The 16,767-nt window shown below is 39.1% G+C and overlaps 1 protein-coding gene across 1 annotated transcript in view; it reads right to left on the bottom strand.

The window, feature by feature from the left end:
* Positions 1–13,589: 13,589 nt before the first annotated feature.
* Positions 13,590–16,767, bottom strand: part of LOC141812254 (uncharacterized) — a 31,954-nt gene continuing 28,776 nt past the window's right edge. The window contains exons 2-3 of the mRNA XM_074700310.1: positions 14,122–14,399; positions 13,590–14,004 (exon numbers count right to left, since the gene is read on the bottom strand). Of these exons, the coding sequence (XP_074556411.1) occupies positions 13,702–14,004; positions 14,122–14,399 (581 nt within the window). The 3' untranslated portion in view covers positions 13,590–13,701. The remainder of the gene's footprint in view (positions 14,005–14,121; positions 14,400–16,767) is intronic.

Genomic DNA, 16,767 nt, shown 5'->3' with positions numbered 1-16,767 from the left:
GAGATGAACAAAATTAGATTGTATATGTCCGCCAAGGAGTTGTGAGAGAAAGTAATAGCTATGCACAAATGATCATCAAAGGCGATGTAAGATACCAGGATTGTTTTTTGTTAGTGGATCAGTTTTGAACCAAATTGAACCAACTTGATTTGGTTCGTGATGAAAGAGATTTTGTCAGAACGAATGCAATGAGAAGCTTCATCTTGTGAAGACGAATCGAACAAAACTTGTTTGGGTTAAATCAGATATTGTTTGGTTAGTGAACCAAGCGAACCAAGATTGAACCTGGTTCGCTACAGTAACCGATTCAATTGTTACAGTAAACCCTAGGTTTTAAGCTGGTTTAACCCAAACCCTAATCCCGTTTGAAAGTTACTGTTACTCCTCATTATAACTGAAATCATGATTTTCGCCCGCCCTTCCACGCGACCCGCGACGTCGACACCCGCGTCTCTCGCAGTGCCCGAGTCTGGCAGAACCGACGGACACCGCTGCTCGAGTCTGTGTTTGTCGGCGAGGACCTCAGGTAGGAAGGCTATAAAGAAGGTCGATCGAAGGAGGGAGCTGATGCGAGAAGCCCTAGCTGCACTTTTTCTTCTCCTCTCTTCTTCGCCACCGCCTTCCTCGATCCTCCGCTGTCACTGCCACCTAGGAGCTCCATGCTGATCCTGCCGCCGCTACCACCTAGGAGCTCCGTGTTGATCCTTGCCGAGATCAAGCAGCCCGACACCACTGCTCCTCCGAGACTACCTGCCTCCTCTGACCCTCCCATGACCAGCTTCTGACTGTCGATCGACAGCCTATTGAGGCATGTGACTGGAGTAGGTTGATCGACGCGATTCTGAATAGAGCAACCCTTACGATCCAAAACAATCTGGGAGCTTGAATTAAGGCACGATCGGGTCTAATTGTGGTAAGTGCTCTTGATCTAGTTCTTGTTCAATAACAAGTCTGTTGGATTAAATTGGATTTAATGGTGCTATTCTATTGGATTTCTTGGATGATCCGAGCTATTGTTGTTGGGTTCCAATGGTATTGGGATTGAGCGGGTTGAATGGATATTGTGCTTGCTGTTGGAATTGTTCATGGTTGTTGAGGTTGGATTGTGTTGTTGGATTTTAGGGCTTCGGTTGGATTTGAATGGAATTGATCTATTGGATTTAGGGTTCCTGTTTGATTAGTTACTATTTTGATTAAGTGAGGATTGAGCTAAATTAGAATGAGGTTAGCTAAAGTTAAATTAACCGAGTTATGTTAATTTGATTTAATTGAGTAAGTTAGTGCTAAACCTTTGGATCTATTGGATTGGCTTATGTTGATCCTAATTGATCCGGTTTAGGCTAACTTGAGTTAATTAGAGTTTAATTGAGTTAGATTAACCTTAGAATCGATTAGGATTTTCTTTGATGGAAATTAATATAATATTGTGTTTAGTGGTGTTGTATTTTATAAATTGCAAGACTTTGATTTGTGGATCCTGTTATACGGAGAGGTTCTTATATCGACAATTCGTCAATCAGGTGGGTAATCCCTGTATTTAGTCAATACAGAGTTATTTCTTTCCTAGTGCATGCTATCTTTCTTTTGTAGTTGATTGGATACCTTAATCATACTCCTATTTGTTGTTAATTGAATACCTTAGTTGTACTCCTGTTTATCCTATGTTTGTCTTTAATTCGATTGATCTTATGAACATCTATACTGTTGCTTGTATGAACCCTTTGTTATCTATGTGATTATTGTTTATTATCTTTGGTTATGATACCTATGATTAATTGAGATCTTACTATTGATACATGTTGATTTAACAAATAGATGTTGGTTATTATTGCTTGATCATTACATCATTATGCATGTGATGATTATAATCCGTTGTGGGTCAATCGTCATTGATAGTTGGCCTGTAGTGACAAGTTTTAAAATAGGTGGTTAGGAAATTCCCTATTTCCATCACGGGATGGTGGTTGTACAACCTGTACGCAGCCGAGTCAATGTCTTGTGTCCTCGTCACCGCGAAGTGATGGTACTCAGTGTTGGGTTGCAAGGGTGCAAACATAGTCCCACATCTAAAGCATATGGAAAAGATCATGGGTTTAAAAGGATGGAAGATATCTCCATTGGCATGAGGCCTTTTGGGGAGAGCCCAAGAACAAAGCCATGAGGGCTTAGGCCCAAAGTGGACAATATCATGTCATTGTGGAGATACGAACATCCTTTTGGACCCAACAAGTGGTATCAGAGCGAGACCGCTCTTCACCGGACTAACCGCTGGATGAGCTATGATCCAGATTTAACTATGTGGTTTGAACAATAAACAAACGAAGTGGGTGCTCTCGTATCTGAATCAAGAGGACCAAACACCAGGTGAGAAGTCCTAGTAGGTCGGGTGGACCGAGGGGCAAAAAGTCCTAGTTGCGGCTAGGTGGAAGTCCTAGTAGGTCAGTTGGACCGAGGGGCAAAAAGTCCTGGTGGGTCGAGGATTCAGACCGGAGGGCCTGTGGTCCTTTGTTTGAGGGGGGGATTGTTGGGTTGCAAGGGTGCAAACATAGTCCCACATCTAAAGCATATGGAAAAGATAATGGGTTTAAAAGGATGGAAGATATCTCCATTGGCATGAGGCCTTTTGAGGAGAGCCCAAGAACAAAGTCATGAGGGCTTAGGCCCAAAGTGGACAATATCATGTCATTGTGGAGATACGAACATCCTTTTGGACCCAACACTCAGAGTATAGGAGTGATACTCATCATAAGGAGGTACTCAGAGAATATATGAGTGATACTCAGGGACAAGTATGGAGGACAGACATTGATCATAGGATGCATGCAGCTATATATGGTTACCTACTGTTTTGCCACCAGACTACTTTATTGTAGGACTGGATTTATGGCAGTTTGATGTCGGACACCCCCAGCATCATATATATGTGAGTATTGGGACGAGTGTGGCAATTGCATCATGCATATGCCTGCATTGTGTGCATTATTTAAGAAATGAACCATATATAGATACTGCATTTGGATGTATACTTGGTTGATTCTTGGTTGTTGCATATGTGTGTCATTTTCATTCATGTCATTCATACGAATTACTGCATTTTATGAGATCCATTATAGACTATATGCTACCAGTAGGATTATTATTGATATTACTTTATTGGTAGTTCACTGTTAGTACTGATCATTGGTTGATTATTATTATTGTTCCTTTGTATATCTTTGCTCTAATATGTATACTTTTGAGCATACACTATCTGTCTGATTATCTACTAAGTATTTTATACTCACCACCCAGACCCGGGGGTTTTTCTATCTCCCCAAGTAGTAGATAGGGATGTTGACTTGAACCTTGGAGTTCTGCCAGATTGTCCCCATCTCACAGTAAGAAAAGTATCAGTTTGCGTTTATATTTCTGTTTCAATGAACTTGTTTAAATTCTAGTTATGGAGTTTTGTTCGTATCTGTGGTTTGGATTTGTATCTGTTTATATGAATTTCATTATGGTTATACTTCTGCTTGTGTAGTTTCTATTATCGTAGACTTGTGGATTTATATTTTGCTTGGTTATGATGCATTTCGATTTATACGTTGTGGTATGCTATTTTACATATATGTGTTGGATTAGTGTATGGCCGTGTGGGCCTTTATTCATAAAGTTTAGAAGTTTAATACATATATTGTATTGTTGAGCGGTCGTGTGGGCCTTATGTTAAACTGTATTCAAGAAAGTTGAATTGTTACAGAGGAGATACTACCAAAATTTTTCGGATGGCCATCTTCCGAGACATGACAATTTTATTGGTATCAGAGAATAGTTTCAGAGTCCATTTAAGTTTCTTCCGGATTTATCATTGTATTTTTGGTTTATTTGATATCAATTATTTTGGTATCAGAACTTAGGTTGCGAAGTCCATTTTCAGCTTCGTTTTAGATTTGTCGTTGCGAAGTATTAATCAAGCCTATGTCCTTAACTAACTTAGGTTCAATCTAAGTTAAAAAATAAAAAACAAAAAAATAAAATCAAATAGATCCTATCTAACTAGAATGATTTTGGATCCCCTTGGATCACGATCCCTATTGGGTCTAATTAAATAGTGTATCTGATCTTTGAGGATCCAATATTAGTTTAGTTCAACTTGATTAATCCGGTTGGACTTAGGAACCTATGTTTGGACTTGGGGTTTCTTGGTTCGATTTATTAGAGACAAATAAGATCTATATCTGGCTTTGTATCCAAGTCCAAATCGGTTGTACACAGCTCTTTGAGTTTCAAGCATCATATCAAGATACTTAAACCCTGAAGTAAACCTTTCCAACAACCTTTTCAGATCGTCAACTTGAATTTTCGGTCTGAAATTTTCTTCTCAAGTTGGACTTGAGTTGAAATTCCAGCCTAAACCTTTTCAGTTGGCAAGCTGAGATTTGTTGGGTTGTCAAACATCAAAAAGGGGGAGATTGTTGTTGCAATCATGCCCATAAATTATGTTCTGACGTTTGACACCAATAAACCTTAGAGCACAAGATGAGATATCTAACTTGTGTGTTAAGTGTGCAGGAAAGTCCTTACGAAGTAAGGCAAGTGGAGAAAGTCCAAGAGGGAGTCTTGGCATGAGGAAGTCTCAGAGGGTTGGGGAGCGAGCTCTTGTCGCAGCTAGGAAAGCCCTTACGAGGTAAGGCAAATGAAGATCAAGAAGGTCGACGACCAGAGTCTTGATCAAGCATGGAAAGTCCTTGCAGGTGAGAAGACCAGAGGCAAGGCAAAGGAATGTAGGATCGAAAACACGCTAGAGGGGGGTGAATAGCGTGTTTGCACGCTTTTCAATTTTTCGTAGAGTTCTCGAGAGCGGAAACGGAAGTGATTAAACACAAGTAGCGAAAGCAGAAATTAAGTGCAAGTAAAGAAAATGACTCATTTGTTTTTACTTGGTTCACAGCGCAACGCTGCTACTCCAAGGCCCACGGTCCTTGACCGTTTACGTTGGGCAATCTACTAAGATACTTGCCCCTTTCCGGCAGCAAGTATATCGTAAAAATTCGATGCAAAACTCGATTACAAGAATGATATGAATTGAATTACAGAACTAGATTTTTGTTACCAAACTTTCGCCCCCCCGGAGATCGAATTCGGCGCCTCGGTGTTCGTTGAAGTAGCTTGGAGCAGGCTTAGCACCGATGACGAAGAATGAAGGCTCAGAGGTCGCGGGAACAGAGTTTGATAGCGTTTGGAATGAATTGCTCGGCTGTTGCTCGCGGAGTGCTTATATAGTCGACCTGGGTCGACTCAGATTGCAATCTGGGTCGACTCCAGCAGATGTGACAGATAGAACTTAATCCCTTCGACGTTTATCCTCTCTGAGTCGACTCTGATCTCGTTCTGGGTCGACTCCAGTTGCGGTGGCGGCAGCGACGATCAGACTTTGACTCTGGGTCGACTCAGAAGCTCACCTGAGTCGACTCCAGACTGATTTGGTAGAAAACTCGACGCGCTGACTCCGGACTTCGGCTGACTCGGCTGGAGTCGACTCCAGAACCCATCTGGGTCGACTCCAGACCCGAAAACTCAGTTTTTCGACCGGAGTTAAGCATTCATCGGATTTTCTTCCTGCACAAAAGTTAGCTCACAAATAACATGTAAAGTATTTGAGTTGGCTCACAGAACCAACTCCGAGTCTTAACTTCGGATCTCTGGTGAGATCCTGGGTTAGACCGACGCCTACTGTTCCTCGTAGGAACGCGTCCTCACCCACTCCCTCGGGAGAATTTACCTGATGTCAACCGAGTCCTCCTGACCCGTTGGACTTGTGCTCGGCTCTATCGTTGCCCCCCCCCCAAGACTTGTAATGCAACTGATCCTCCTGATCAGTCCATTCTTTTACTACAACTTGGTCCTCCTGACTAAGTCCAGACTTCTGCCTGGTGCACTTTGACTCTGCCAAGATTTCATGCCTAGCAGCACTAGGATTTAACCTGTTTTCTGCAAGCTCAATTCACCCTGGTTAGCTAAACCACATACTTAACTTGATCCTAGTTCCATAATCAAAACTCTGGTTTGATCTGCTAGTGCTTCCTGCACTAACAAATTCCTCGTAGGAGTCAGAGTGCACCACAATACCTTGACCCAAGATATTTTGAGAAGACTCCTGAACCACGATTCTATTCCCCTTAGCCCAACACAATTTTGAAACAATAGACTTTCTCCTTATGGATTGTAGGTACATCAACAAATTCTTCTTTCAGTCATATGCACCTAGGTTATATGAAATCATCAATTTCTATCAGTTGGAACCCCTTGTTTCCTGTAATTGCAACATCAACCTGGATATGCACAAAGAATTCTATGTGAATCTTCGTCCTATTGATGCAAATGAAAACAATTACAAAACCACTGTTGTAGGGACATCAATTGACTTTAATCCTGAGATTCTATGAGCTTTTCTACGTCTTCGCCAATCGGCAAATCCTTTTGTGTGTTTTCCTGATGTATCTGGACCTATAACTGGATCTTTTTCTCATGTCACAATCAACCAAATTCACGAATATTATTTTGGTGTAGCAAGAAACCCTTTCAAAAGAATCTTTGAAGCCACCCAAATGTCAGCCATTAACTATGCTTGGTATAGGATCATTCTGGACTGTATTCTTCCACTTGTGACTAGAGGCCGAACAGTGATAAGAATTCCACATTTAATCATGATGTATGCGTTAGAGCAGCATCTAGACATTGACATTTCTCTTCATGTCTTTTCTTTCATCCTCCATTACTCTGGTCCTTCAAATGGCAAGTTGTATATGTCATTTAAAAATGTCATTACTCAATTCATTGTATCTAGGGGATTGACATTTCAGTAGGTACCATTTGTCCACTATCAAAAGATTATGATCAACTGGGTGCAAGACATCTGAGGCTAGCAAAGATTAAAGTTCATGGTGCCACTCTGGCTTGGGTTCGTGACATTCAGCCAGGTGTTGCACAAGCAGCTGAGTCTCTTGAGTCTGAGGAGGATGACGATGCACCTACTAGTACTGCGGCTGGCACCTTTCTTCCACTAGCCTGGATGAACGTATCATTCAACTTGAAAGACGGATGGACAAAAGGTTTCACGATCTTGAAGGACGCTGTTGGTGCGGGAAGCATCCGACGATCGAACCTAAGTTTTGATTATGGCAAAGGGATTCAAAGTTAAGTCCATTTGTGATCTAACGGTTTGAATAAGTTTGCAGGAAAGTCCTAAGTGTACTTAGGCAAAAAGTCCTAGCTGCGATTAGGCAAGTGGAAAACCCTAGGGGGTGGTAATCCTAGGTCATAGGGGTTGGTAACCCTATGCGGAAAGTCTTGGTGGGTCGAGTGCTTCAGGCAAAAGTCCTAGGGGGTGGTAACCCTAGGTGGAAAGTCCTAGTGTCGCGAACCAGGTGGAAGACTGGACCAGCCGGGAAGCGGAAGTCCAGCAGAAAGTCCGGGAGCATCGAGCGCCGAGCAAAAGTCCAGTCGATCTGGAGGATCGTACTGGCATCAGGTAATCTCTCCTGAGGGGAGTAGGTGAGGACGCGTTCCCCGGAAGAGGGAACAGTAGGCGTCGGTTCGACCTAGGATTTCCGGTAGGAAATTCGAAGTCAGAATCGGACAGTTCGAAGACTGTCAAATCTATTTTCTTTATATATTATATGTTGTGTTCTAACTCTGTGTTGCAGGAAACTAACATGTTTATGCAGAGTTAGAATCGGTCAAAATCGGTGGACCGAACCAAGGAGGAGCGTCAACTGATCAAGCCGATCAAGTTGATCAGGTCAGAGTCGACCGAACTTGGGATAAAAGTCGATTAGATCAAAGCAAAATGTGTAGGAACGAGCAAATGAGGTTGTAATTATTTGATTGGTCAACCCATCCTTTTTGGTCAAACTAGATCCCAAGCTTTAAGGATCTAGATTGATTTTAATGCAACGGCAAGGCTTGATGTGCAGCTATATAAATGCAAAAGGAAAAACAAAAAGCGAATTAATTTTCTTTTCTAAGCCTTTCCTCTTAAAGGTGGTGCCAACGAAGCCTAAGCTTTTCCTCTAAAAGGTGCTGCCAACGAAGCTAATTTTCAAGGCTTTCTTCTTCAACGTGCTGGCAATAAAGCCAAGTAATTTTCCAAGCCTTTTTTCTTCAAAGTGCTGCCAACGTGCTGCCAACGGAGCTCTGATTTTTCTTTGTTTGTTGTCGGTATTATTTCTCTCTGATAGTTTCATTTGTAATATTTGTGTAACCTTTTTACGAACTTATAAGTGTTGTCCGTCGTAAACGCTCAAGGAGCGTGGGCCTTCGAGTAGGAGTTGCTACAGGCTTCGAACGAAGTAAACGACCTTTATCTCTTGTGATTGCTTTATATTTTTCTTTATTTCCGCTGCGTTTGTTTTACTCGTACGATTCCGAAACGAACGAAATAGCCACGAGCGCTATTCACCCCCCCTCTAGCGCTTTCGATCCAACAGACGCATCCAGGGTTATTATGAGCATGTTGATCAGGGGCTTCAAACTTATCATCAAAATCTATAGGGATACTTTAAGAAGGTTCGTGACCTCCGTCAGGAATGGACATCTGCTGCACAAAGACAAAATGAAGCATATGAGCAGCAGCAACAGATGTTCGACATGATGCAGAGGATGCACATGTCATTCCAGGCTCCACCTCCTCCTCCCGATGATGATGGTGTGTAGTTATGACTTTGGGAAATTTGAACTTGTTTAAGGATGGTTTTGAAACTTCTAAAACTTTGTTCTAAAACTTTGTTTGTGTTGGTGGATAGTTAAAGTTAACTTACACAAAAATAAACAAGAAAATATGTACCAAGATTGGTCTTGGATTAGCAATGCAAGAAAAAGTAAAAATGTAAAATAGTGTCAGATTTCAGAAAAAACTAATAAGCTTGATTAGTTGTTGCACTAAATTTCAATGAGCACCCCTCGCTCTGATATCAATTGTAGGATCGAGTTAGAGCGCTAGAAGGGGTGAATAGTATGTTGTTGCTTTTTCACTCGTTTGAAAAATATTGCGTATACCAGAGTGCGAAAATAATAAGTATGAAATAAAAGAAAGGTACACTTTTATTTACTTGGTTCACAATCATAGGCTACTACTCCAAGGCCCACAATCCTTAATCGTTCCAATGGACAATCCACTATAAAACTCCTTTATTACGAGAAGGAGTTTTTGGTTTACAAAAATGGGTTAGGAACAGTAAATCTTTATTGTCCTAAGAGGTTAAGTACACAAGCAAAAATGAAAGATTACCAACTACAGAAATAGAGTTATAGTGTAGAAGTCGGTGCAGCTCCTCGGCGTTACAATGGCATACTGGATTGGCTATTCGACAGGAAGTCGTCATAGAGACGTATGAATTGATGTTTAGGGTTTCCCCTTGTAGCTGCTTATAAAGGCCGATCTGGGTGCCTGGAAGTCCTTTAAAGTGCCTCCACATCATCCCATCGATCCACTTCCGACGCTAACTCAGCATCTTTTGGGCGCCTATATCCCTTCTGGATGCCTGGATGCCAACGTGGACATTATCGGATCAACTTTGACTCTGCAACGCCTTATCCCGATTCGGGCGCTTGGAACCTTTCCAGACACCTAGAGGTTAAGATGTCCCGACCATTGGAACACTGCCACCTCATCCACCTCGTTGGCCCGATCGGCTGACATTCGAGCGCCTAGATCCCTTCTAAGCTCCTAGACCGTCCGATCGTCTAAATCCAGATAAAGGCACCTGGAACTCAAAGTTTCAGTGTCTCCTTTCCTATATCACAAATTAGTCCAGAATAAAAACATAAACAGGAATTGATAGTTTTGGCAAACTGTCTGGTCTTGACTTTAGATTTTTCAATGAAATCCTAGGTTAGACTGATGCCTACTACTCTCTTTCCCAGGAGCACGTCCTCACCCACTCCACTCAAGAGAAGTTGCCTTTTGCCAACCCGATCCTCCAAACCTGTTGGACTTTTGCTCAACCTTAATCTTCGACCCCCAGGACTTCCACTGCTATACATTCGATTCTCCAAACCCGCCTAGACTTTCCCGCCTAGTACTTTGATTTGCCAAGACTTCCTGCCTACTCCTCTTGACCAAGACTTCCTTGCCCAGTCCTCCAAATTAGGTCTTCCTTACCTAGTCCTCCTAACCAGGACTTCCTTGTCAGTCTTCTAAACTAGGTCTTCCTCTGCCTAGTCCTCCAAACCAGGACTTCTTTTATCTAGCCGCAACTAGGACTTCCCTATGCTACCTACACACTTAGTTCAACTCATTAGTCCACTTCACAAACTTAACTTGAACCCTTTGCCATTATCAAAATCCAGCTTCAATAATCTGATGCTCCCTATATCAACAAATTGTAGGTTGTTCATCCTATTTTTATGTGAGATATTTTTTAGGTGTGTTGTGAGTCATTCACCGTATGTGTTTATATATGTGCATTCACATGATGTATTTCGTATTGGCTAGATTGTGGGTTGTTCATCTCTTGTATATATGATGCATTTCTTTTGGATGGATTATTGATCATTCACCCTATCTATGTATGTATAGATGCATACATACGATGCATTTTTGTTATAAGTGGATTGCAAGTTGGTCACTCTCCTATACGATACATCTTTCTCAGGTGAGTTGCAGGTCGCGTACCTTAATATTTTCATTTATACATAATGTGTTTATATTATGTGGAATGCAAGTCATTCACCTTTATTTATACGACACATACTTAATGAGTATATTGTATGTCGTTCGTCCACTAAATAAATTATATTTTGCTGGATAAAGTAAGACTATAATGTGTGAAATATTGAAAAATGAGAAATTAAGAAGAATTGATGAAAATTAATTAAGAAGAGAATAAAAGATGAACGATATGAAAATCATAGTTGTATATAATATTAGTAGAGTTACTTCAGATGTATGCAAGTCAATTCATTTAGTTTTTGTCTATATATAGTTTTTACTCTAACATTATTATAATTTATGCATGGAAAGTGAAGCTAGCATCACGGGAAACCTAGTTAAACAGGACGTGACATAATTAGATTTACTAAATATTCAATAGGGATAACTTCCCTAGTCATATTTTGACCTCGATGCTTAATTCTCCCATTTCTTATGCCTACCTAGCATGTGAAATGACTTAGACATGAACATAATTTTTTTCTTGCTTTTTTAAACCTCAATTGCAAAAAAATATCATATTTTAAATTATGCAATTTAGAGATGAGGAAGTTATTACTCTCTTAAGCTTGAGCTTCCCTCTTTGAATTTGACTTTATGGGCTTAATAAGGATCTGATATTGGAATTTCCTTCCTCTTCATTATCTTCAAATATTGAACTTTTTATATATAAAATATCCAACTTATACTGACTAATTCTAGGGTGGAGGGGCTAACTCCACATTCCTTCCACCAAGTAAATTCAAGAAATAAGGTGGCTCTTGATATGATGCCTCGGCATTACTAGTTGTTCAAACGTCATATGCATGCGCTACGTGAGTTTTAAACTCTAATTGATTAGGAAAAGTATTCTGCCTCTTATCATCACACCATACCTTGAGAGGCTCAAATATTAACTCTTGTAATATCCTTTCTTACACCCAAAACACTTGATTCTTTTATTGGTAGCCTTATTGCTTTCTTCCATCTTCTTGTTCTTGTCTTCTTTTTTTTTTTCTTGACTTTTGGACCATCTACCTTGAAGTGTCCAATTTCATTACACTTGAAATGTTTCTTTTTCTTATCTTTCTTTTTTACCTTTGTTTTTTTTCACTTTTATTTTCTCCTTTTGTGTATGTGGGTACTTCATTTGGTAATGTATCCAAAGCATACTGTGTAATCCTTTGTCTTGATTTTGCAATGTGCAGCTAATAGGCTTGAAGGAGTGTCGATCACCATAGCTCTCTCAATCGGATTTGACGAAGATTCATTCCTTGAGCATGTTGAAGCTTCATTCTTCAAGAATTTGAATGATAAAGATGGTATTTTATCTTCACTATCAACCATTCTATCAATAAGTGAGTTATGATGATTTTATCTTCCTCGAATTGCGCCTTTCTGCAAATAAGAACTTGTTCCTCTTCAACTTGCAATTTTTCCCCCCTTTTCATCAACCAATTCAAGAGTTTAAGCTTCTTATACTTGCAAGAACTTCCCATGAAGGTTGACTGCCTTCTTCTAAAACTCCTTTTATTCTTCTAAGACTTCTTTTATCCATGTAGTCTTTGATTTTACTCAAAGCTTACTCGAGCAATATATCCTTGATGATTTTTGTTGCTTTTTCATTACTTCTAACCATTCAACTTGTTTTATTGCCCATTTTCTTCTTTTTTAAAGGTATGTCCTATTGTCTATTGAAATATTAATCCAATGTTACGATCCAAAATACCTTAAAATTAGTTTGAAAGAAATACTATATTCTCATTTTCTAATAGTCAAAATATACAATATAATATTCTAAAAGTATTTGTCGAATCAAACCTTCGTTCAAAATAGAGGTGAGCAAAAATTCAATTAAACTGATTGAATTAATCGAATTTACAAATTTAGTTCGGTTATTTCATAAATTTAATTTTTTTACAAAAAATCAATTAATTTAATTAATTTGATTCGATTTCGATTTTAAAATTTTTTATTCAGTTAAACAGAATTAATCAAAATAAAAAAATAATTTATAAATTTATAAGTAAGTGAATTTATAAATCCCTAATTAATTAGTAAATATCTCATAATATTTAAAAATTTTAATTATTTTAGTTGAAAATCAAATTAATTGATATTTTATTGATTCAATTTGTTCGATTTTTATTTGAAAATTTGATCAGTTCAATTAGCTTGAAAAAATTCGATTCAGTTCAATTCAATTTTAACCGAATACTCACCCCTAGCTCAAAACCTTCAAGGATGAAGCATTAGATGCATCATCCTTGAATGTTTCCACTAAACTGCCCTTTATAAGAGATATTGAAGTAAACCTCGTCCCATCTCTTCTGGGATGTTTACAATGATAACTTTTCTCTTAATACAACAAATGAAATTTATAATGATCACTCATCTCTTAATACGATAAATGGAATTAACGAAGAGAATTTCAACCTTAGTCAAGCCCTCAGAGACCTTAGAACATCGTAGGCGCACAACGATAGAAGGTTTGAAAACTTATTTGAGTAACTTGTTCTACCTCAAAGCTTTCAAAGGGCTTTCGAGTCTACCCTGACAATTGTATTTCCGACCAACTTCAGAGTTCGTTGTAGTCATTGCAAACCTAACAACTCTTGGGAGCATTTAATTGAAACCCTGTCCAATTATCTAGTTCTAATTAACTATACCTTAAATATATATACTTTTTCTGAATCCTTGCATTCAATCGGAACCTAAACCCTAAGATGAGATCAAACTTAGTGACAAGTCTAATTTTTTATACAAATTTAGAATATATCATACACAAATTCCATTGTTTGTGGTTACATTTTAACTATAAAATCCTCAAATTAGGAAATAACGGCACCAAACACTCACAGTTTGAATGCTCCTGCAAAGTTATGAGATGTACATACAAACAATTTTTTTTATCGGGTAATTTGTTGGGTAACGAGGATGAGAACTCATTTAAGTTTTCATTAAGCTTAAGTACCAGATACCTCCATTCCAACAAAATGTTTAAACTAATGAGAAAAAGAGCAAACCCATCTCTATTCCTGAGATTTTCGCTCATTTTTCTCACGTTTATATGCCTTGTAGAGGTCGAGGCCTAGAATGACATTAAGCAAATTCATACCGACCATTCCAAACAGAGCTAGTGGGAGTTCGATGCCCTTCCTGAACTTAGGGGCATCAGCTACTAGCTTGTATGTTATAAGTATGTGGGATCCAAATCTTGCAATGAAGAAAGTGGTCCAGTTGAGCACCCACTCAACTTTCACCATTCTACTTTTTGCATCTCTAAACCCAGAGATCCTCCTCACTTTTCTCATATGCAGAAAGATCGAATGGAGCTGAAAACAATCACATCTTATTAGGGTAATCAGTGAAGGAGAACAAATTAAGATTCAAATGTCACGGTGTGAGAGGTGTTCAGGAGTGAAATGAAGAGAAAGGAGGCATTTGCTTACCTCGCATATGAGAGTGAGTATGAGATAGTTGATTGTGACGTTCCTGTGGAGAGCCAGTGAAAAGCAAACCAGAAGAATCAAATGGTGAACAAGAATGCCAGGGATCCAACCACTATAGAGGTGATACAGAAGCATGTCCAATTGGTCGTATGCAAAGTAACCACAGGAGAAACACAATGCAGCATATGCACCAAGCCACGCACCGCCAAACAGTTGTTCATGTTCAAACATATTGATGAATCCCTTGATGTGACACTGATTGATCAGAATCAGGGCAACTGCAGGATACACAAATTTGGTAATAGTTAGTGTCTAACTAACCCAGGCTAATCTGGAAGTAAGATGATAACATGGTGAAAGCTCTAGCAAGAGATACAAAAACAAAGCATTTAATGAATAAGAAGCCAAACCGATAAATAAAAGGATAGAGTGAACTGACTGACAGTACGAACAAAAATATAAAAACTGGGAAAGACAAGCATTTACATGATACCATTTGTCAATGTTGTTTCATTCCAGCTAAACTACCAATAAAGATATAGTTGCTTCACACTCTCAAGATACTCAACAGCATACAATGTTCCTGTTTCACCAAATTCAAAATATATTAATTTCAAGGGTTCACAAGAGAGTGGTGTGATAAACATTGTAAACCCAGTTCCCTCTTAGTAGCAGATTGCAGGGAAAGATAACAGAAGTTGGGAGAGTTTTTTTTTTTTTCTTCTTTTCTTTTTTGCTGTAATCTGATATGAACTGAAAACCCCCCAAAATTATCCATAATAAGCAGCATGTAAAATGGTGAAACCAGAAAAAAGGTTATTACCGGGATCCTTCAGCAAACAATTATGTTGAAGACATTATGATTTAGAATGTAGATGGGAACAAATTACATTATAGCTTTTCTTGTTATAATATGATTGGTTGAATAAACATCGAGAAAGCTCTATTCATTGTTAATTATCCCATCCGAAAATGATACCAATCACATAGAGTTCATAATGAGTTCCTAGAAGAACCATATAGACTAAGCTTCAGTACTGTTACTAATGAATCATAGGGATTGACGCCTCTAAAAAGGAATTCTCCAATTTGATAGGTATTGCAAGAAGCAACATAGGAGAGTAATATCACCTTCTATTCTGATGTGGAAAATTTTCTATTGATCATAGATGGATTATGTAAGGTTGGAGTCTTAAAATGCTTATTCATATGACTTTTCTACACCAAATCAAAGTTATTATTGTTAGGACCGGTGCGAGCTGGGGGGGGGGGGGGGGGGGGGGGGTTAAATAACTCCTTTGCATCGAATGAGAGATTTTGCAGTGGGAAAACTTCAACACACAAGAATTAACACAACACAACGCTAACACGATCGGTTACCTAGTTCACAGTGCTACGTCCAACGCTAAGCCTAGCGTTTTACATCACTAACAATCTTCCTCCTTCTCGGATGAAAATCCGGAGGTAGAGAAACCTCTTACAGCAGTATTACAACAGTGATTACAACAATGACTCAATGAAACAGTGAAATCGACAGAAACAATAATGGAAACCTTAAATACAAGACATCTTCTTCCTTTCACTTGTAGAACGTTGAGAGCTGAAGCTTTTATCACTTAAGTCATGCAGGAGAAAATATGAGCCAAGGGTGCTCTAGAAACAAGCCAAAACCCTCTTTTAAAAAGCCTTCAATCGAGTTGGTTTCTACACCTTTTTGTCGTCATCAATCGATTGGAGCAATCGATTGTTGTTAAAGTTTGATCGTTGATTCGGCCGTTGAATGGTCAATGACTCCGATCTGCAGCTGATATTATCTAAATTTTTACAAAGCAAACGATTGCCAAAGCTACCAATCAACTGCTTAGCTATTAATCAATCGAATTGAAAACATTCTGTTCACTCGAAATAGTCCATCAGTCGATTGCTCCGTGATAGCAATGGGCTAATGTCACTCAATCGAGCTGATCAATTGAATTGAAAATATTATGTTCGTTTAAATTGATCAAATAGTCGATTGTTATATGACAACAATCAACTGTTAGGGTTACTATGCAAAATCCCAATTCGGGGGTTTACGCATCAGTCGATTGATCATCCTTATCGATCAATTGGTGCACAAACCCCAACCGGTTCAAGGTTTTGCTCAACAATCGATTGCTCATCCACAACAATCGACTGCTATGCAAACCCTTACCCTGTTTAGAGTTTGGCTTAACAATCAATCACTCATCCATAGCAATGAACTGCTGAGTACACTTTAGGGTTTTGCACACTTAAACCCTCAACTGTAAACTCCCTTCAAGTTTTCAATGTATCAATCAATTATTGTATACTGCCAATCGACTGATACATTATTTTCAATCATTCTAATGACCAAAACACGCCTAACTTCACTACCCTGGACTTTAGTGTTCGAAGCTTTCTCGTCTCTGGGTCTTCATCCACCCTTGCATCCGATCTTTTGATTTGCTCAAGTTTTTTCTTTGGTCGAGAATCTAGTCTTCGACCTTCTTGAACTTTCATGTCTTGCATCCGATCTTCCGACCTGTGAGGACTTCTCCTTGCTAAGTGTTAAAATTATCACACATTAAAAGAACACATGTACAAGACTTATATAACCAACATAACCCTAAGAACACAAGAAGA

This window comes from Curcuma longa, chromosome 18, assembly GCF_044706935.1.
Source record: "Curcuma longa cultivar G26 ecotype Majalengka, Jawa Barat chromosome 18, ITB_CL_G26_1.1, whole genome shotgun sequence".
Classification (NCBI taxonomy): Eukaryota; Viridiplantae; Streptophyta; class Magnoliopsida; order Zingiberales; family Zingiberaceae; genus Curcuma; species Curcuma longa.
The sequence above is the reverse complement of the archived record's forward strand: the minus strand, read 5'-3'. Positions and strand labels throughout refer to the sequence as shown.